The sequence below is a fragment of the Octodon degus genome, unplaced genomic scaffold (assembly GCF_000260255.1).
Source record: "Octodon degus isolate 3935 unplaced genomic scaffold, OctDeg1.0 scaffold00019, whole genome shotgun sequence".
In the NCBI taxonomy this organism is placed as follows: Eukaryota; Metazoa; Chordata; class Mammalia; order Rodentia; family Octodontidae; genus Octodon; species Octodon degus.
Genome location: NW_004524595.1, coordinates 8,899,858 through 8,920,605, shown reverse-complemented (window position 1 = coordinate 8,920,605; position 20,748 = coordinate 8,899,858). Strand labels below are relative to the sequence as shown.

Below are 20,748 nucleotides of genomic sequence, written 5' to 3'. Positions count from 1 at the left end.
CTGGAACCCTTGATAGTGCTGGGATTATAGGTGTGTGCCACCACCTCCGGCTCTGTGCTATTTTGTTATGGCAGCCTGAGCTGACCAAGACAATGAGGGACAGAGAGGGACACTCAAGGATCTCTCAGCCGAAAGGTCAGTTAATATCAGCTATTAGGATTATGAGTCCCCAGAGCCTCAGAATGCTCCTGGCTGAATGTCCAGCACAAAACAGCTTCTCAGGAGGAGTTGAGTGAGGGGATAGATAGATGGGTGGGTGGAACAATGGACGATCATGAGCCCAGTGTGGGATGGATGGAATGAGCTAGCCGGGCAGCACTGCTCCCAGAAGTGAAAAGATAAAACATCAGTGCAGGCAGCCCGGGCCCCTGCTGAGGAACAGCATCGGTGGAAGGCTTTTTTCCAGGGCCCCTCTGCCTCCCCTAGACTGAAAGCCTCACACCATCTCCCTCCCTGATGGCTCCTTGTTTGGGTCTTGGCACAGTGGTTGCTTCCCATCTTGCAGGACAAGACCAGAGCCTCACATTGCCCTGGACACCCAGCACCCCTGTGCATGGTATACTGGCACACAGGTGCCCAGCTACCCACCCCTCAGAGTCTGTCCTGCCACAAGAAGATCTGCCTCTCTAGCCTCATTGGTCATGGAGCTCTTAAGATTTGCCATTGTCCCTCTTGTCCATGGGCACTCCCATGAGTGTAGATGGAAGCCATCTGCCCACCATGCTTCCCAAAGCCTAAAAAGATGGGCCAAATGATGCCATTTCTCCACCAACACCACATCCACCACCTCCATTGTGAACAGAAGGCACATAGCTGGAACGCCAGACTGAGTAGGAAGAAAGCAGACCCTGCAAGCACTGGCCAGCTGGGAAATGAAAACTGAGTCCCCCCCTTGTGTGCGTCTGGTCAGTCCCAGCAAGCCAGGTGGGCCTCTCGCTGCCGTGGAATGTGGCCTTAGCTTCTGAGACGCACACTCAGGCCCTGACCAGCGTTGGGGAGTCTTGAAGTCCCTGTAATGAAGCTATCTTAGCTCTTCCAGCTGAGCTGCTCCATCTGAGAAGCCACCTCACTACGACATCCGTGCTTCGTTGTTTGCTTCTTTGTCCTTCCCGCCCCTCAGTGTGACTCTGCCACAGTCCCCGCTCTTGTTAGGCCTCTAATGAGGTCGCCAAGGACGGCCGTGTCAGGGTTGTGTCGCTTAGCATCGGAGTCGAGCTCTCCGTCCACTTGGAGCTCTCAGCTCTGGTGCTCTGTGAGTCACACGCAGAAGGCTTGAGAGCTGAGACCACTCCCTCTCCCCAGAGAGTCTTTGTTCATAATAAAAAATAACAATAATGTTCTGTTTAGGGCCCAGGCAGAAAGGAGAGGATGCTGGGAGGTGAGTAGGTAGGTTAGGAGGTTCTGGAAGAAGGGAACATGGAGAGAGATGTGGATGGAGCCTAGGAGCCAGATGTGGATCTTCCTGTCTAGGACAGGTCCTGCAGACAGGGAGGGCTTAGCTGATCCTAGAATGTCCCCGGGGAGGAGGATGCGGAACAGGAGGGCCTCTGGCCATGCTTTTCTAAAGAGCCAGCTGCCTCCCTGTGGTGGCTGGGAGCTGAGCCTAGAAGGCCTCCTACCCTGGTTCAGAGCTAGTGCGGGACCTCTGAGGGCTGGCCCTGATCAGGAGGTAGGCAGTCACTCCGAGAACCACCCCCAAAGGTATTCCCTCATTCACACTTAGCGTAGCTGCCCTGGACAGAAGCCTTCTCAGCAGACTCACTGCAGATTTCAGATCTGAACATAACAAAGACTCCCAGAAGCAGGTGTTATCGAATGTGCAGCTGAGAGTCTGAGGCGGAACCTAGGGAAGGTGAAGGATGGTCCCCGAGCCACTGCCTGCAGGGCCAGCCTTTGGGAAATGTCCCATCAAAGGCCAGAGAAGGGACTGCCCTGGCTGCAGCTACCTACCCGCCCACCTTGGCAACAAGAATGATGATGGCAGAGGTGCTGGAGAGGAAGCCCCATGTCACTGGTGTGCAGGTGAATGAGAACAGGCAGGGTGTGGGGTTACGAGGCACTCAGCGGCTGTTGGGGGCACTGTGAGAGCTGATTGAAGGGGGATGAAAGGCCCGGCCCAGCGCCACGGCAGCTGCCCAGCACTCTCCCATGTCCACGTGTTGTCCAGGCCCCTCGCTCTGGCACATCACAGGCGTCTGCTGAGGGCCAGGCCTGCCCTGCACCTTGCAAAGAATAAAAGGGAAATGTATCAGAGGGGAACTGCAGCCCAGGAAAAGGACTCTTTCTTTTCAAAGACTTTCGTTTTGTGATGGGCTTTCTTTCCTCGGTGATCTTATTTCAAAGCCCCTTTGAAAATTTTGTGGGTTTTGTAATGGATGAAAAGTTACTTGGAAATAGGACTAAGAAGTTTTTGGTTGAAAGTTGTTAGAGGAAAGTTGAAAGCTTAGAGTTGTGAGGTTCTGCCAGATTTATCATTTCTTTTGTCCACAAGGCCCATCCATTGGGAGGGGGTTTGGAGGAAGGGGCTGGGTGTGTGGACAGGGCATGAACAGGAGCACGGCACAAAAGCCAGCCCCGTCCGTGTGGCTTTCTGTCTGCAAGGGAGGCCATCTGTGCTGAACTTTAAGCATAAATGTCTCCAAGGAATCAGCTTTGATGTTGGAAAAGGAAAAGCAAATGTACTTCCAGAATACTATACAAAGCTGGGTTCTGGCAAATGTGATGGCTACCACGCAGGTGTTTCCTATCAGAAAAATAATCGAGAAAGAAGAGAAGACCCAAACAGGTGGGAGAGAGGGACAGAAGGGGCCTGAGCTGAGTTTGAGAAGAGGCCAGGAAAATCCAGCTCAGCAAGGGTCCTAGATGGGACCCTGGGGGAGAACCAGGAAAGGCAGAAATACAGAGAAGGGAGTTTCAAGGGGGAGGAAGGAAGCCAGAAGGGGGGCGCAGGGGGAGAAGATGGGGAGATGCTGCTGGGGTTGGTGGGAGAGCTGGATTCACTGAAGTGCAGCAGAGGGGAGAAGCGGGTGAGGGAGCCAGAGATGAGTAGCAAGTGTTGCAGTCCCAGGAGGCACAACCACGAAACAAACGATTCTGGAATGGCAGGTGAGGCAGCCCAAGATTCTTCTCAGCCGCCAGTGTTGGGAAGCCAAGGGGAAGAAGCTAGTGATAAGAGTCATTGCCAGAGACAGGGATACAAGAGGGCCAGCAGCATACGGCCAGCTGAGGAGTGGGTGCATGTGTCCAGCTGCGCAGCCCTGGTCTGAGGCTGAGGAACCGGCCCAGGCCACATTGGCAGGGGCTGGCTGAAGGCACCGGTGGTGACAGGCTGGGGTGTGAGGCTGGGAGAGAAGCCACGACCTTGGACCGAGCTTCCTGGCCCCATGGCACTATCAGAATCAGCAGGAAGCCCAGGTAGGCTGGACCCAGTGGAGGAAAGGGGCTGGGACCAGTGCTCATGTGACCACAGGGGACAGGACTGTTGACGAGACCCCAGAATGGTATACGGAGACAGCCTCAAGATAGCAAAACCCACTTAAGAGTCAGTCAGGGGTAAGGATATAGCTCAATGGCATAAGTGCCTGCCTGGCAAGTGCAAAGTCCTGAGTTCGATCCCTGGTACCACATGTCATGTCAGCCCTAGAAACCCAGGCATGCCGTCCTGGCCCCAGAACCAGGCTTGATGGCACATGCCCCTAATGCCAGCAATGGGGAGGCTGAGACAGGAGAATCACTAGGAGTCCAAACTGTGTAGTGAGACTCTGTATCAAAAAAAAAAAAAAAAGTCATCCCACAGGGACCACCTGAAGACAGGGACAGGGACCATTGTCACCATCCTAGGGCATTGCTGAAAGCCTCAGGATAGTGTGTGGCTTGGACATGGTTTTTCCCCCAATGACACACATGCTAAAGTTTCAGTCCAGTGCAGCAGGGCCAAAGTGGTAGAACCCTTAAGAGGTGGAGCCCAGAAGAAGGAAATTAGGCAATAGGGCCACCCTCATGGGGCATGATGCTGACTGCAAGGAGAAGTCAGGTTTGGCAGGAGTCAGTTCACATCCTCAAGAGCAGGCTATCATAAAAAGAGTGAGCCTCTTCAGCCTTGGGGAGGAGATCGTTCAGTACCTGCAGGATTTAGATTAAGCCATGAATCTACATCCAGACTCCTGGGCTTTTTGGTGCAGGCAGCTTATCATGGAGCATACTGAGTCTAAGAAGGCGGTCAGTGTGTCCGGCACCAGCACTGCAGGGCTTCAGGGGTCTCCAACACCAGTGCATGGAAGATGCACCTTGGGGAATTAACAGGATGGGGGTGTCTGGAGTGTCCTGGAGGTTGTGGTTCAAAAATGTGCCTCTTTAAGGAGACAACAGTGAGGCACCGTGGGGAGCAGCCCCAGTGTCTGTGTTCCTGTTTCCAGGCCCACCCCTCAAGCCTGGAGTGCCAGGGGTTGTAGCTGCCCATGTCCTGATTTCAACAGATTTTGAGGTGCTGTTCATGTGGCTCCTAGGAGCCAGCTCCTTGACGAGGCCACCTGCAAGGACTCTTGCTGTAGAAGCCTAGGCCTCAAGGGGTCAGAAGGGATGCCAGATGCCAGATGGCATGAGGATGCCATCCACAGAAAGCCCTCTTGAGAGCGAGGCATGTTGTAAGCACTATGCTTTTCAGTCTTCAGAACTGAGAGCTAATTCAACCCCTTTGTAACACAGGAAGCATCAGATGTTTCGTTATAGAAACACAACACAACCTGGAACAGCTAGAACAAACACAGGTTAAAGTCCTAAGTCTTAATGAATTAGGCTGGCCCTTCTTAAAATGAAGAGAAGAATGCCGACTTCCTTATGGAAGGAAATCAACTCGTGCACATGCATTTACTGGGAGGGGGTCAGGAAATGTGAACTGTTGGGCTGATGACATTCTTCCGAGCCCTTATAGCTCAGATATTCCCGGCGTCCCAGGAACAGAAAGTGCTCGGTAGTTTCAAGTTAAAGCATTTACAGATGGTCCTCGGGGCTGTACAAGGAGCCTGAGGCCCCAGGGCAGGGTTGGGGCTTGGCCAGCCTCTGCAGTTCCAATTCCCCCCACCTCATCTTCCCTTCCCTTCACCCCCCCTCCCACCAGCCTACCACATCACCCACAGTGCCCCACCTCCTGGGCTCCCCGCAGGATCGGTTACCTTCCCGAGACATCACCATACTCTGTAATATGATTGGACTCTCAATATATATTTAAAATGACAAGATTGAAATTAAAATTTAAATAAAGAATTACTTTACTATAAGTTGCTCCAAAAGCAGTAATTTAGCAGCAAATTGATAGAGAAAGGTAAGCACTGGTCCTTTAAACCATCGTGTGGTTTCCGGCACACGAGCCAGAAGTGTCTCAATTTAACACATCATTGGTCAGTATTATTAGAAATTTCATCGGGCCCTGGACCATGTTTCAGTGGGGCTCTGCAGGGGCAGAGCATGACTGGGGCCGGGGCCGGGGCCAGGAGAGTCCTGCCTGGTTAATGAGGGCAGGAGGGGCCCAGGAGACCCTCGCCTGGAGCCAAGTGGGGATTTAACTGCAATTATCTTCTTATTTGTAGTTGTTCAGTAGCAATCAGGAAATGAGAACTGAGAGATTGGGAGCCATAGATTTACAGCCTCTGCATCTGTCGGTGTCTGGCATCCCTTCTGACCCCTTGAGGCCTAGGCTTCTACAGCAAGAGTCCTTGCAGGCGGCCTCGTCAAGGAGCTGGCTCCTAGGAGCCACATGAACAGCACCTCAAAATCTGTCGAAATCAGGACATGGGCAGCTACAACCCCTGGCACTCCAGGCTTGAGGGGTGGGCCTGGGGGGACACAGACACTGGGGCTGCTCCCCACGGTGCCTCACTGTTGTCTCCTTAAAGAGGCACATTTTTGAACCAGGACACTCCAGACACCCCCATCCTGTTAATTCCCCAAGGTGCATCTTCCATGCACTGGTGTTGGAGACCCCTGAAGCCCTGCAGTGCTGGTGGCCGGACACACTGACCGCCTTCTTAGACTCAGTATGCTCCATGATAAGCTGCCTGTACCAAAAAGCCCAGGAGTCTGGCTTAATCTAAATCCTGCAGGTACTGAACGATGTCCTCCCCAAGGCTGAATATCCCCCCTTGGACCACCACTCCTGTAAAGGTGGCCTTTGTGGGACTTTGCCTTTGTGCGTGAGCACCCCGAGTGATGTATGCACTGCATCCCCAACACGGGTGAACCTGAGCACCAGGAAGACCTTTGGTGTGTTGCAGACGGAGGGTTGCTGAGAGGAAGGGAAATAAATGTTCAGCCTTTGCAGGAAAAGGCCTGCCCAGCTATGCTCGGTCCTGGAGCTAGCAGCTGCTGTGAGGTGATTTCCCCAGAGCACTTCAAGGCCTGGTGGTTGACGGGTCTGAGCCCTGTTCACTTTGCCAGCCGTGGACACCTGTTCTTGCTGTTCTCTAAAGAGCCCTGGCAATGATAGCCCACTAGAATAAGAAAAAGAAAATGACAGCACTTGCCACTCATGCTGGGCTGAAGATGTCAGAGCTTCCCTACCTACCCACCTGTCCCCAAGGCTGTGGGCTTCAGCGCCCACATGACATGGGGCAGTGCTACCTCCTCCAATGGCTCAGTTTCCGGACTACATGACAGAGGGACAGGTCACATGCCCATGTCCTTGCTGCAAAAGAAACAGCAAGGCAAGTTTTCCAATCCAGAGTGTTCACAATGCACAGGAGGTAGGAACACCCAAAGGTCCATGGGGGGCCCAGGCCAGGTCAGCACCCCTTATCACAAGGGGCTCCAGTGGTCAGGCTGCTGAAGGAGATGAGAGAAAGGTATTGCAGGGAGTCCTGACACCTAAACCAAGCTGCAGATCAAGGTCAGAGTGCTGTGGGCTCCGCTGCCCCCTGGTGTGGTCCTTCCTGGAGCTTCTCAGCTTTCTCTGCACACTCTGGTACTCCCACCACCCATCTGGGGCGGCTCAGGGCAAAGCTGCACTGACTTTAGTTCTAGCATTTGTGCACTCACAATCCCTCCGGTATTTATGCTGCCCCGATCTTCTGCGGAGTGCAGAGCAATGCAGATAAATCTGCAGATGTGTCTGCCAAGACCAACAGGCAGATGACTATTTGATCTTTTGTTATTTTATGATATACACAGTTAACTGTACACATATACACACACTCCTGTTTGCTCTTCTCTTCTAGTGGTTTTGAATAGCGTTTTTCTAATATCTTACAAGTTTGTGCCCAAGAACTCAAACACAGCTGGACAATTCTGTGGGGCCCATACCATAGTCACTTGGTTGGGTTTGCCACTCACCGGTCTGGCCTGCAGGATCCAAGCAACCCAGATAGAAGCTGTGAGTCCTTTTAGAAGGACATGCCCATGACTGGTGTGGGAGTCATGCTCGTTTTGTCATGAGTCCCAGGCCTGTGTCTTTGCTCGTGCTTTGCCTGATCAGAAGTACAGGGCTGTGCTGAAGGCTAGGGAGCTCCTTGGCTTGAGAACACAGTCTTCCTCTCTGCAGTTTTGATTCTCCATTTTCCCTCATCTGGTCTTGCCTGCAACCTTTCCTTGTGTGCCGCACCAGTCCCTCTTTTAGAGAGTAGGAGTGCCACAGCGTCACAGGTCTGTGCTTCAAGTCTCGCTCCAAGCCTGTGTGGTCCTTGCAATTCCTGGTGCAGGCATTCTGCATCCCACCAGTGACAAGTCCCTCCTGGGTGGGACCCTGACTATCACTGAGCTCAGTTGCCTAGCAATGCTCTGTCCCACAGTAAGAACAGAGGCCAAGGGAGTGGGCCTCTAGGAACCCTGGGGAAAGGGTCGCAGCTGTAACTGTGGGGCTGGCGAGGGATGTGCTGGGCTCTGCAGTGCTCAGCTGATGCAGCCCTGTCTCCTGTGCTGCTCCCACAGTGACAGGGTATCATGCCCTGCAGGTCCCTCTGGGATGCCGGTTTCTGGGCAGGAGAGGGTCATGGATACAGGCACAATCATCCTCCCACAGAGGCCCTGGAGCCAAGCTTGTCAGGTGTGATCAGGATGGAAATGACAAGTTGTTGCAAGGTCCTTTGGAGGCACCTCGGCCCCTGTCCCTCTGCCATGCGGAATCCTGCCCAGATGTTATGGCCAACGTCAACCCATTGCTCCTGGAAGTTTTCATTGGCCATCAGGCTCCATTGACAAAAATGGAGATGCTGTTTGGGGTCTCCAAGCTACTCTCACCTCCCCCTGGTTACAGAGGCAAGAACCACCCTCAACACCTCACACCATTGTCCCCACACCTGGGCACACTGGAGCTGGTGAGTTCTAGAGAGCAGGCAGTGGATTGGGAGCTCCTTGGCTTGAGAACACAGTCTTCCTCTCTGCAGTTTTGATTCTCCATTTTCCCTCATCTGGTTTTGCCTGCAACCTTTCCTTGTGTACAGTACCAGTCCCTCTTTTAGAGAGTAGGAGTGCTGCAGCGTCACAGGCCTCCCACCAACCTCCAGGACAGTGGTGCTGGGTCCCAGCATGAGTCCCCACAGTCTGGAAACCTCACACCCCTAATGAGGGGAATGGTACTATTTCATGGCCCTGCTTGGTGGCCGCGCCATTCGCTTCCTAAAGCGCACTCTCTCCAAGCATCCATTCATTCATTCACTGAATATGAAGCGACACTGCTGCTCCTGCTGGCTGACACTGTGGCTCAGCCAGCCTGGTGTCAGGCCTGCATTCCCTGAGCACCTACTCCAGGCTGGGTACCTGCTGGGTCAGGCACAGTGCCGGGGCTGCCATCATGGAGCTCAGCCCCAGGACAAGGCCAGGCACAAGGTCCTGGGCCATGTGTTGAGTGCTGTGATCATGTACAGTAGAGACAAGAACAGCAAGACCTAGGGGTCTCTGGGGCCTACACCCCTGCTCTCACCCCTCCCTGACCACCCAGATGCTACTAATCTGAATGTTCCTTTTGAGCAAAAGCAGAGAAAATTGCTCTCTGCAGGCAAACACACTAACACAAAGCAGCCTGTCCAGGCAAGGGCAAGCCCATGCGTGCACAGCCTGGTGAACACAGCTTTCTGCAGGAGTTCAAGTTCTGCTTCTGCTTCTGCTCCTGCCAGGATTCACCCTCCTTCTCCCCCTTGGCCTCTTGGCCAGGCACCTTTATAGTCTGGGAGCAGCTCTCTGGGCCACATGGAACTGGTTCCCCTAAGATGGCACAGCGCAGCCCAGCAAGGCTGCTAATGATGGGGGGCGAGGCCAGCAGCACCCTCAGCCTGTGCTGCAGGTTCAGAAAGCTGCAGCCATAAAGGACCGGCATCTTTAGTGTTCTTCTGTCACTGAAAGAAGCAGGATGCTGTCAGCCACCATAAAAACGTGACCTTTGAGAAGTTACAAGAGCTTGGGTTTAAAAAGCTGCTGCGTTAATGATGCATCCCATTAGCATCTCATTAAAGAGAAGGCAAGAGAAGCCTGCTTGGGCCCATGATGGGCAGATAGGGCCACTCTGCAGGCTGGGTAGGGGGGCGCTCTTGGTCTGCCTCTCCCTGACAAGTGCTGTCATGTTGCTGGAGCAGAACCTATGGAAATACTGGAGAAAGCCTGAGAGTCCTGGTCTCTTCCTTGTCACAGATGATGGCAAAGAGGGGAGCCTTAGCTTTGCCTCTGGGTAGGCAGCCCTCTTCTGAGCACTGGGCTGGGGGCAGGGGACTGGATTGCCTGTGAGGAGTCCTAGAGCCGTGGGGCTCCTGGACTGTGGAAAGGCAGGGTCAGCTGAGACTGGCTAAGAGCTAGCACCACAGGCCAACCTGTCCTGGAGCCCTCCAGAGCCTGAGGCCTGGAGCCCTTGGAGGCAGAAGGGCCTTGGTCAAGTCATCCACTGCACAGGTCACCTGGAGCCTGGGGTCTTCAGCAAGCAAAATCCAATGCCAGCAGCACTGCTCTAGAGGCAGTAGAGGAAAGACTTCATTATTTTAATAAAACAAAAATTTCTTCAACTGTGAGTTGCTGACAGCCTCAGATGTGGCAAGCACGGGGTAGAATATGAGTCTTATTTATTTTACCTGTGCAAACAACAAGAAAGAGACTGTTTTCCTTCTCCTCGCAGAACTGCTTTTCTGTACATAAGCAAGCACTTGTAGCATTCATGAAAGGCACAGGCAAAAAGGCCTGGCGCGGCTTCTCCTGTCCCTGCCCGTCTCCCTCCCCGCAGCTCTGCCTTCCCGCACCCCAGGCTCCACCACTGCACAGCGCTACCCCGCGCTTGTGCACTGGAGCTTTCTGTCCACTGAGCCTCAGCACCCCGTGTGCCCCCTGCCCTGGCCAGTGCGTGATGCAGAACTCAAGCCCCGTGCTCATTTGCCCAAGAAGCAGACGGAGGCTTAAGTGAGCAAGTGAACTGGAGTTTCAGAACCAGGGAGCCGAGCTACAGGCTTCACAAAGCTCTGCGATTTCTCCATTGTAGAAACTTACCTAATTTTAGGGCAAACATTGGAACTCGTGAAGTTTTAGAGCACAGAACCTGGTGACCCAGCCTGAAGGAGGAGACAGACTCCACCCACCTTTCCTGGCAGGGATGGCCCTTCCAGGGCAAGTTTCCAGAACCCTCCCCTCTCCTGCCAAGATGCCATGCTGAGCCAGCAAGGTAGAAATAAATGCCGGGAGTAGCAAGGCTCTGAAAACCTGGCACTTGGGGATCCAGGCAGCAGAGTGGGGCTGCAGCGCCCCCTTCTGGCAGGAGGACTTTTCATGTTGCCGGCAAAGGCAGCTCACTTTCCCACCTGCCGCTGAACAGGCCCCAGATGAGGACCCAGCCCTGAATCCTTCCTCCTCAGATGCTTCTGATGCCCACGAATGCAGTCTCTGTGTCTGTGGACCCAACCGGCCTCCAGACCTGGAAAGACAGAGGGGGCTGCAGAAGGGGTAAACGGCTTCTCCCTTCAGGCCAGGCACATGTTGAAGCTGTCTACTTGGAGAATGTTAGAGATGCCTTGCTGTTGTTCCCTGAAACTACTAGTGAGCCTGGTTAAATTTCCAGGGTTCTGCTCAGGATGCTTGCAGGTGGAATTGTGTTTTTCTCAGGAGAGTCCTCTTTCCCTTTGTCTCGGACTCTGCTCCCAAAACGACAGCCAGAGATAAAGCGCAGCCTGGTGCAGTCAACTGTACACAGCCTCCATCCTACGCCTCCAGCAGGCCTGGTGCAGGCGCTGGGGGCCACCTACAGGGGGCGGCAAAGCCCAGAAGTGCTGCCCAGCCTGCCCTCCCACACCTCCTCCTCTCCGTCTGGCCCAGGAGCAGAAGGACCCTGGTCGCTACAGGCAGGAGTTGCACCTCCACCAGCTGTGTTCCTGAGCCAGATGCTGTCTGCAGTCACCACTGAAGTGACTGGTGGCCCTCACTTCTCTGCCATCTATGCCTGTCCCTGGTGGACAGCCATTTCTGCCCCTCGTCCCATCTTGCCTGGGTCAGCTCCTGGGAGCTGCGGCCACTCTTCCAAGGAAACCCGCCCTGAGACCCAGGCCCCTCACATCACAGGTATCCCACCTCACCTCTCCAGTGTCCACCTCACCTCTCCAGTGTGTGTTCAGGGTTTGTTTATTGGCTTATTGCAAATATGGTATAGTAGGAAATGTAACTACAGGAAAGTGATGAAAGAGAATAGAAGTTACCCAAAATATACTCACCCAAGGATAACAACCTTGCTGACATTTTGGTAGTTTCCTTCCTGCACATATTGCTTGCCATCAAGATGTTTACAAAGGGAGGACTCCTGTGTCATTCTGTGGCTTTCCTCATTGATCTTGCAGCAGAAGTGTTTTGCCATCTCTTGAAGAACTTCTAGTAAAGCGGTTCTTAGTGCTTGTGTAATATTTCATCGTGAGGCTGTACCTTGGGAGGCCAGCACTGTCCCAGTGTGTGCTTTCACCATAGGCTCCTATTCCTGTTAATCTGTAGATCTAAATGAAAGCGCGAGCTCTGGGAGCAGGGCTCTGGGAGCAGTCTCCCTCCTGTCTGAGCAGCCCAGGGTCCCACATGTGTAGGGACAAGGTCTGAGCTGTTCACCCCACGGTCCTCAGCTCCCCCTTCCTCTGTTAGAGCCTCAGGCCTCAGCACCTGGTGTGGAAGCAGGAAGGGGAGCATGTGCGACCCTCGTGTGACCCCTCAGGGTGCCTAGCACCTTGCAGAGTGAGCATTTTGCCATCTCCTTAGGAATTTTAGTAAGCAGCCTGTGTCCGTGGGCCAGGCCGGGTAGGCAGCCGCTGCTCGGCACCTCCCTGTACACATTGGCAGCACTTGTGTTTCAGTGGCTCACTGACAATCTGAGGGCTGGGGCTTCATGTGTCATACAGAGTGCTCAGGTGCAGTGGGGACGTCAGAGGTGCAGAGAGAGAGGCGCTGGCTTGTGTTCCTGTGGGCAGGAGCTCAGCAGTCACAGCTGCTGCTGTCTTCCAGGCACCCTGCAACTTCCCCAGGGGCCTGAGCTCTGCCTGTGGCCCTGAGTCCAATGGACAAAGCTTGGGCCTCAGGGTTACTGCCGGGGAGGACAGGTCCAAGGGCAGCAGCCACAGCCAAGCTGTGCTCACCATCCCCATCTGCTTCTCACAGGCTCCTGGTATCTCCAAATCAGACAATCAGTCCCAGGGACTGGTGACCAGCATCCGGTGGGGACAGACACCCATCAATCAGTCTACACCCTGGGACACTGATGAGCCACCCCCAAAACAGATGAGGGAGAGCGACAATCCAGGTGGGTAATTCATCAGCAGGTAAAGACACCTCGCTGCTGGGGGCCAGACCTCAGCAGCAGAAGCGTAGACCTCAGGCTTGGGGTAGGGGTGGGACAGGGTCCCTGGTGTTGTTCCCTGTGCATGTCTGTGTCTCTGTTCCTTTCTCTGCTGCTTTACAAAGTAGTGGAGAGTGAGGGTCTGAGACTGACATTATGGGACTGTGAATCAGCTCCAGGCCAATTTAAATAACCATTCCCAGATATCAGTACTGTACTGATTCCTAACAACTTCCACAAGCCACAGTTCTTGGGGAAATCTGCCTGACCCATGGCTCCAAAGGAACTAGGATGCTGTACTGCAGAGCCTAGAAGATCCCTATCTCTTATAGCAGACCAGCACCAACACCCTCCCTTTCACCAACAACTGGCCCCATAGCCTCCTCCTCCAGGCTATGCAGAACACACTTGGTCTTCCACCCAACATCCTCCAAATACCTGGAGACACCCTTCACCCCCCTCCAAGCCTCCTTCACGAGCAACACCTCCACCTCTTCAGTCATGTCCAGGACCTTGGCCTTCTGGGCCCTCACTCCACTCCCTGCCTCCCAGCATCTATGTCATCCCTCCAATGGTGACCAGGACCTGCTGCACATGACTAGTGACCTCCCTTTAGGTCTCCACTCCCCTGTGGGCATCCCCTTTGTCATAAATGGATCACTTATGTAGCACTGTACTTCTGTGGTCACCCCACAGATACCTGGGGCCTCACCAGCTGGGCTCTTAATTCCTGAGGCATTTTTCCAGGCTCACTGGCTAGTGCTAGGAAGAACAGGGCTTCAGAGGACATGCCTTGGCTTTGTGACACCTCAGCTGCCTGACAGTGTCAGCTTGGGGACAGTCCCCCTCAGGAGCTCCTTCCAGAATCTTGCCAGCATCACTTCACCAATGTTTGCTGGTTTCCAGTTTCCCCCAAGCTCTCTCATCATAAGCCATAACTACTCTTTGCACATTTGTGACGCACCTCATCGGTGCTTGCAGCAGTCCAGGATACAAGCATGATGGTGTCTGCTGAGGCCCAGGACACTGGCTCAACGAAGCCCGTGTCTTTGGGAAGGAGTAGGACCAGTACCCTGCTCAGACTCTCAGGCCCCACTTTGGACCACTATGCCAACAGCGCCCCCGTGGGGGTTGAGAGTCACCTGGCTATCCGGGATGCTGCTTTGCTGTTTTCTGGGAGAGTGCTCCAAGCCCCACCTTCTGGCCTCCAGAGCCCCCACTTCCTGCCTCAGTTTCTCCATCCTCAGCCTGCACTGTCCCCTCCCCAAAGGAACCACAAAAACCAAGGTAGCATCTGGGTAACAGACACCTAGCTGGATTCATTCAGCCCAAGATGACCCAGACTGGCCTCCCATCCCTGGGTCTTTGGGTGTCCCTTGAAAGGTTCCATCAACATCAGCTCTGCTTGAGGCCCCAGATTCTGCTGTCTGGGCGCAGCGGCCTTGCCCCTTGCCTCACTTCTCAAGAGCCATGTCTGGACTCCTAGCAGCCAAAACAGCTCTGTCTGCTTCCCCTGGGGCTGGCCGCAAAGGAGCTGAAGGCTCATCGGGGCCTCCTCACCAGCTAGGCTCTGTCCACCTTTCCACATGCCCTATCTCCTGGCCTGACCCTACCATGCACTACCTGGCCCCACTCCGGACTCTGGTGCACTCTCCAAGGGCCCGGCAACCCCATTTCCACCTTGCAGCTCTCGCTCAGAGGTGGGTGCAGATGGCTGCATTTCACAGATGAGAAGCAGGCTCAAGGAGTATCTTTCTGGGGCATGGCAGAGATCTGAACTCACGTCTCTTTGAAGATCTCTTTTTTTCCTCTCCGATCTGTCGCTTCTCATCCTTCCCTGGCAGACTGGCTTCCTTAGAAGCCCCAAGGTGTTGTGTTCATACCCACTTAAAGCATTAGGCCAGGTGCTACAATGACAGATTCTTAAACTGTGAGTGCCCGGGCAGAGAAATCTCATCCACTGCTGTAACTGCTATGACCCAGGGCCTGGGAGAGTCAGTATTTGTTCAGTGAATGTGTAACCGGCAGATAACATTTCTTCCATCTCCCTTGCAGGCACAGGGCCATGGGTGACCACGGTGGCCGCGGGAAGCCAGCCTGCCCTGATTGCACACTCCTATGGAGTGGCCCAGCCTCCCACCTTCAGCCCAGCTGTGAACGTCCAGGCCCCAGTCATTGGGGTGACCCCCTCGCTGCCTCCCCATGTGGGGCCCCAGATCCCGCTGATGCCAGGCCACTACTCGCTCCCGCAGCCGCCCTCCCAGCCGCTGAGCAGCGTGGTGGTGAACATGCCTGCCCAGGCTCTGTATGCCAGCCCTCAGCCCCTGGCCGTGTCCTCGCTGCCTGGGGTGGGGCAGGTAGCCCGTCCAGGACCCACTGCTGTGGGCAACGGCCATATGGCAGGGCCCCTGCTGCCTCCACCGCCGCCAGCCCAGCCATCGGCCACTCTCCCCAACAGCACCCCTGCCACTAATGGGCCCCCCACAACTGACTCGGCCCACGGGCTACAGATGCTGCGCACCATTGGCGTGGGGAAGTATGAGTTCACCGACCCGGGGCACCCCAAAGGTAAGTCCTGCGTCTGCACGCCTCCCTGTGTGCCTGTGTCTGCGCCTCCCTGCCTGGCCTCCCCACGGAGCAAGGGTGCATGGGAGGGTGCTTTGTGGGGGCTCCTTCCCTGGCCCCATCTGACCTAGAGGCTGCATTGAGGCCTCCTCTGCCCAGGATAGGTCAGCCTCACACAGGCCAGGCCAGGCAGGGCAGGTGTGCAGGGCAGGGAAGGGGCATCCGCATGGGCAAGGAAAGCAAGAGAGGAGGAGGAAGGAAGGGAGAGCCTGCAAAGCCCAGAGCCAGCCACGCTCAGCACGGACCTCCAGCCAGGCCAAAGTGCAGATTAAACAGCACTGCTCTGCTCTTCTTGGGGCTCCCTAGAATAATGCTGAGAGGGCCTTCTCCATTCTCTGCTCCTGAGGACACTGTGAACACCAGCCCTCCACATCCCTCCATGAGAATGCCCTCTACAGAGTGGACTGGGAGGCACCCGAGGAGTAGGTCATCTGAACATTTGGAGTTTTGTTTTGAGAACCCAAGGTGACTGAGAGACCCAGGCTAGAGCAGCTCCACCCAGCCTTCAGTGAACCCCCTTCCCCCAGGTCCCAGGAGTTTCCTCCCAGGTTGCTTCCAGCTGGATCTTCAGGAACAAACACTCTGGAAGGGATGTGGTTCTTAGCCAAGCCCAGCACCAGGGTCAGGGTCTTGGCACCTGTCCAGGATGGGAGGGCCAGGGGCCAGCACAAGGCTTCCGGGTTACCTAGCCCTTAGCACCAGGCCAGATAGCTCAGAGCACAGGACAGATGTAGGCAGCCCTGGGGCAGAGGGAGCCAGGAGTGCCCACAGTGGACAGCCACTTGCTGAGGTGCCCACACCTCCAAAGGTCCAGCAGAGGGTGCTAGGCAGTGCACACACGTGGACCAGCTTCTCCACCCCCACTGCAGCTCCTAGTGCATACATGCAGGTGGGGTCAGCCTGGATCAGAGCAATCCAACTAGCCGCTCTTTCCCCACCTGCTCCCTGAACCGAAGCCTGCATCTTTACTGTCTGAGCCATTTTCAGGTCTTCTCAAATATCCCACCAACAAGGCCACACCTAGATCTGCTGGGTTTCACTCCAATCTGATTGAGCCCAACTGTCCTTATTTTGGAAATTAACATTAGTTTTAGGTGACAAAATTACAGAACATTACATCTAAATCCTGGTAAACTCCTGCTCTAAGAACTGGTGTTTTGTTTTGTTTTGTTAATAGACTACATTGATTTTGGGGGTCAGTTGGATTACTTTGGTTAAGCTCCTTTCCTTTTAAAAAGGAACACACGGGGGGGGGGGGGAATGGCTCAGTGGGTAAGCACTTCTTTGGCAAGTGCAAGGGCCTGAGTTCGATCCCCAGTTCCACCAAAAAAAATTAAAAATAAAAAAGAACACACACACACACACACACACACACAGAGCCCAGGGTTATAGCTCAGTGGCACAGTGTCTGCTTGACAAGTGCAAGGACTTGATTTTGATTCCCAGTACAAAAACAGGGCCCCCCCCCCAAAAAAAAAACATACTTGTGGTCCATGAGCCACCGACTCTGCCACCCTGGGCTTTGGGCATCCCGGCTATCCCCAAGGCTGCACCAAACCACCAGCCACCGCGTGACTTCCCTCTTCCCACGATGGGAGCCTCCTAGAGCTGGCGACAGGTCTTGCAGTCTTGCCAACTTCTGGCTGTGCCTTTACGAACAGGAGTTGTTCTGTGCAAACGCGAAGTGACCTCCCATGGCACTGTAGTCCCCGATTTGGGGCTTGGCTCAGAGCTGGGATCCATTTCACCAGAGCAACTGGACAAAGACCCCTTCCCATCCTCAGCCCTGAGCCCGAGAGATGGAAAAGACACAGGTGGCGGGGACGGGCCAGTCAGGGTTTTTCCACAGACAGCTGTGAAGGGGAAGGTTATGGCTCATCCTCGGTGGTCTCAAGCCTTGGACAGGAGAGGAAAAGGAAGAGAGGCCCTACATGACTTCCTCTGCCTGGCGGCACAGGTGAAGACCAGGAAGGAAGAGGGCTGAGAAAGCACCTGTAGCCCTACCGCCTGGGGGCGCTAGTGAGCAAGGTCCGCCACTCAGCCAGAGACAGCTGGGGACCTGGTCATCACCCTCATCTCCATATGTTGCCAAATTCGCTACTACCCCAGAAATTACATTTAACTCACTTCTCTCATTTGCTGATGGCCCTCATTTGCTGATGGGTTGGTCCCCTTCCACTTGTGAAAAGGACAAGGAAGCGTGCAAAACACAAGCCTGGATGGATTTTTTTTTTCCTCATAATTTCTCCTTTCATTTCTAATCTTAAAAGCCTTTATTGCTGGAGCTATAATTTGTCTGTCAGATCTAATGTCAAACAACTGCATATTTTTTTAAAAATAAGAAACCCAAATTTTGAAACCAAATCTTTGAAACTTGCCATGAGAGAGTCAGAATCCTGACAGGACCACGTGGGTTTGGATTTGGGTCACTTTTAATTTTGCCCCTAGGGATTTTACATCCCTGAAACCCAATTGATTTCACACTCGTAAATGACAGACAGCTGGCTCCAGGCAGGAACAGGAGGCACTGCGTGATAGCATCAACACAAGTCAGAGCTCCACGTTAAAAAAAAAAAAAAAAAAAAAAAAAAAAAAAAAAAAAAAAGAAAAGAAAAGAAAAGAAAAGAAAAAAAAAGAAAGAAAAGAACATTATAAACAAGATTTTGCCAGGGTTCAATCCCCAGCATGACGAGCTGTCGCTGACCCCGGAGCACACTGAGATGACGATAGAGACTGGACATGGTGGCATGCTCCTATAATCTCAGTGCTTGGGAGGCTGAAAATAGGAGGATCACTATCAGATCTGTATGTGTAGTGAGGTCCTGTAGACCCTGTATTAAATACATTAAAAAAAAAAGATTTAGCTATGGAATTTTTAATTCACAAAAAAAGAAGATTATTTTCTAAAGTTTGCTGAACAAATGAAATCAGCTTTATTGTAAAGCAATGCTACTTAGTGCTGCAAAAATAGCATAATATATGTTTAACTGCTTTTGTATCTTTTAACACAGAAATTTCACCATAAGCTTCTGTTTCACTTAAATTAAGGATCATTGATTTATCATGACTTATTTCTTAATTGTTCCTTCTATTTTTGTTAATACCATACTAATCATCTTTATTCAAGAAAAGATTTAGTATCTGGGGTTGGGGTTATCACTCAGTGGTGCAATGCCTACCTCACAGGTCCAAAGCCCCAGGTTTATTCCTAGCATAGCCCACAGAAAATTTTGGAATGGAATGAGAAGTCTGAGTTATGTCCCTTAGTTTTTAATCAAATGCAATTTAGACTAGCTTCATTTTAAAGTGCTAGCAAGGATATGAAACATGTATGTTGTATGATAAAGAGAAGTATCTCTCCTATGGCAGGGATCCAGGAGGTACCAAGAGGTGCAGAGAAATGGCTGAAGGAAAGAATAGTGCCTTAGGACAAAAAGCAAGGAGACTCCACAGGAGATCCCCCTTGGTCTGCCTGTGGGCTGTATCTAGATCTCAGATGGATCTTGGGTCCTACATGCTAAGACGGAAGCACAGCCCCGACAGAAGGACCACTACTGCCCAGCTGAGTTAGTGGCGCTTCTACACTATGATTTGTCAGTGTTTGTGTGTTCATCATGATAAAACAATCAAAGAGTCTCAACTTTGGAAGAGCGCAAACATTATTTACCTAGTAAGCAATGGTTGAAGTTCTTGTCTAGGATGTATGATACAAAATTAGGTCAAGAGGTTCCCAACGTCATTGCTCAGAGTTTTTTTTAGCTTAAAGCAATACAAAATGGTATCTTCCATACAAGTATAAGCTTCTCACTCATGTTTCTCAAAAATTAATTGTGTCTCCAGTAGTAGCCTCTGTTTAAGAAGTTTAAAAATATACCATTCCTGATTTAAAAAAAAAAAAAAGCCATTCCAATGTTAGAGCCAAGGGAAGTGGGCATAATAAACCCTCCATCCAGACTCTGCAGGACAGAAAATACTCTAGAAGCCCATGGGTATGAGTACATTGAAGTCACACAGTTTGAGATTATGGGTCCGGAGTGGTGGATTCTTCATTCTGTCATGGGGATATCCATCTTGGGTGGCTTTAAGTCTGCTGGATCTTCAACTATTCGAGTGGCCTGGGTCCAGATCAGCTCCATGGGAGAGGGCTTCTGGGTACCTTTGGAGGTCTGGATAGCAAAGCCTCTAGAATCAGACTTCTGGAGGGGTCTTGGTCCAAACATGTTCCATTTATCTAATGAGGTCCTATCCTTGACCTCACTTCCAGGATCCATGGTGCTAGGATTTGGGCCAGTCAAGGCTGTGGAAGAAGCAGAAGTGAACCAGCCTCTGGACTTCTGCTTTGGGGAAGAACGAGGAGTGCTGCTCCAGCTGGACTGGCCTGATGGAGGCTGCTTCTCTTCTTTTGTCATCTCTCCACTCTGCAGTTTTAGTTTGTGGGGAGCTTCTGCCACATGAAGGTACTTGGTCTCCTTGGTGGTGAGGCCCTTGTGAGATGTGTAGCCAGCATCTCTCAGTGCTGCCTATTGATTGAAATGATGAATGCTCTCCTAGGTCTGCTTTGTGATCAGAGAATTCATGATGACATGGATAGCTTTGGCCTTCACCTCCGGGGCCTTGTCCATGCTGTCAGTGGCCATGGCTGTTGCCAGGGTCATGGCTGTGGGGGACACACTGGCCTCTTCTTCCTCCACTTTGGCAAGGTGCTGATACTTGTGCTCTGAAATTGCTGGCTTCCAGGGGATGCCGCCCATGTCTGAGGGAAAAGGAGTCATAGGTGCAGGGTCTTGCAGGACATCATCATAGCTGAATGCCTGGAGGCACATCCCGATGGGCAGGGACATCTTGCCTAGAGGCCCACTGGGCTCAAGTGCAGGCACTTCTGGCTGTCTTGAAGCCATTGCAAAACTGGGATCCAAGGTGCTTTGTCTATAAAAAATTCAGAGATGAGCTCCTGTCATCACAGTGAAATGATGTCACAACTATGCTGACAGACAGATGTTCATGAGGAACATATTCCAGCTGCTGCAAACAAGCAAAGCTTTCCCAGAGGAATCCATTCAGAGGTTCTGTTTTTCTGTAGCCACAAGATGCCTGTGGCCCAACTCCACCACTGAAGAGGTTCCAACGACCCACAACTCCCAAGAGGATGGAGTACAGTCCAGACCCAAATCATCATGACAGCGGTGGTAACACTAGCAGTACCACCTCGATCCAGTGAACACTAGATGCTGGGCTAGGCAGCAGCCTTGGTAATAATCTGTTCCCTCTTTTTTGCATGTGCATTTAAATTCTTATTGATGCCTTTCTGTATCGTGTGAGTCACACAAATATCTGTAAGGAATATTGTAAGAGATCATATA

General features: G+C 52.7%; 1 protein-coding gene and 1 pseudogene across 5 annotated transcripts in view; one reads left to right on the top strand and one right to left on the bottom strand.

Moving 5' to 3' along the window:
• The window catches only part of Klhl29 (kelch like family member 29), a 277,679-nt gene that overhangs the window by 200,393 nt on the left and 56,538 nt on the right, over positions 1-20,748 (top strand). For all 5 annotated transcript variants that reach the window (XM_004627461.2, XM_023711012.1, XM_023711015.1 and 2 more), the window contains 2 exons: positions 12,586-12,727; positions 14,819-15,331. In XM_004627461.2, coding sequence (XP_004627518.1) covers positions 12,586-12,727; positions 14,819-15,331 — 655 coding nt within the window. The remainder of the gene's footprint in view (positions 1-12,585; positions 12,728-14,818; positions 15,332-20,748) is intronic.
• On the bottom strand, positions 19,364-20,286 carry LOC101589874 (annotated as a pseudogene).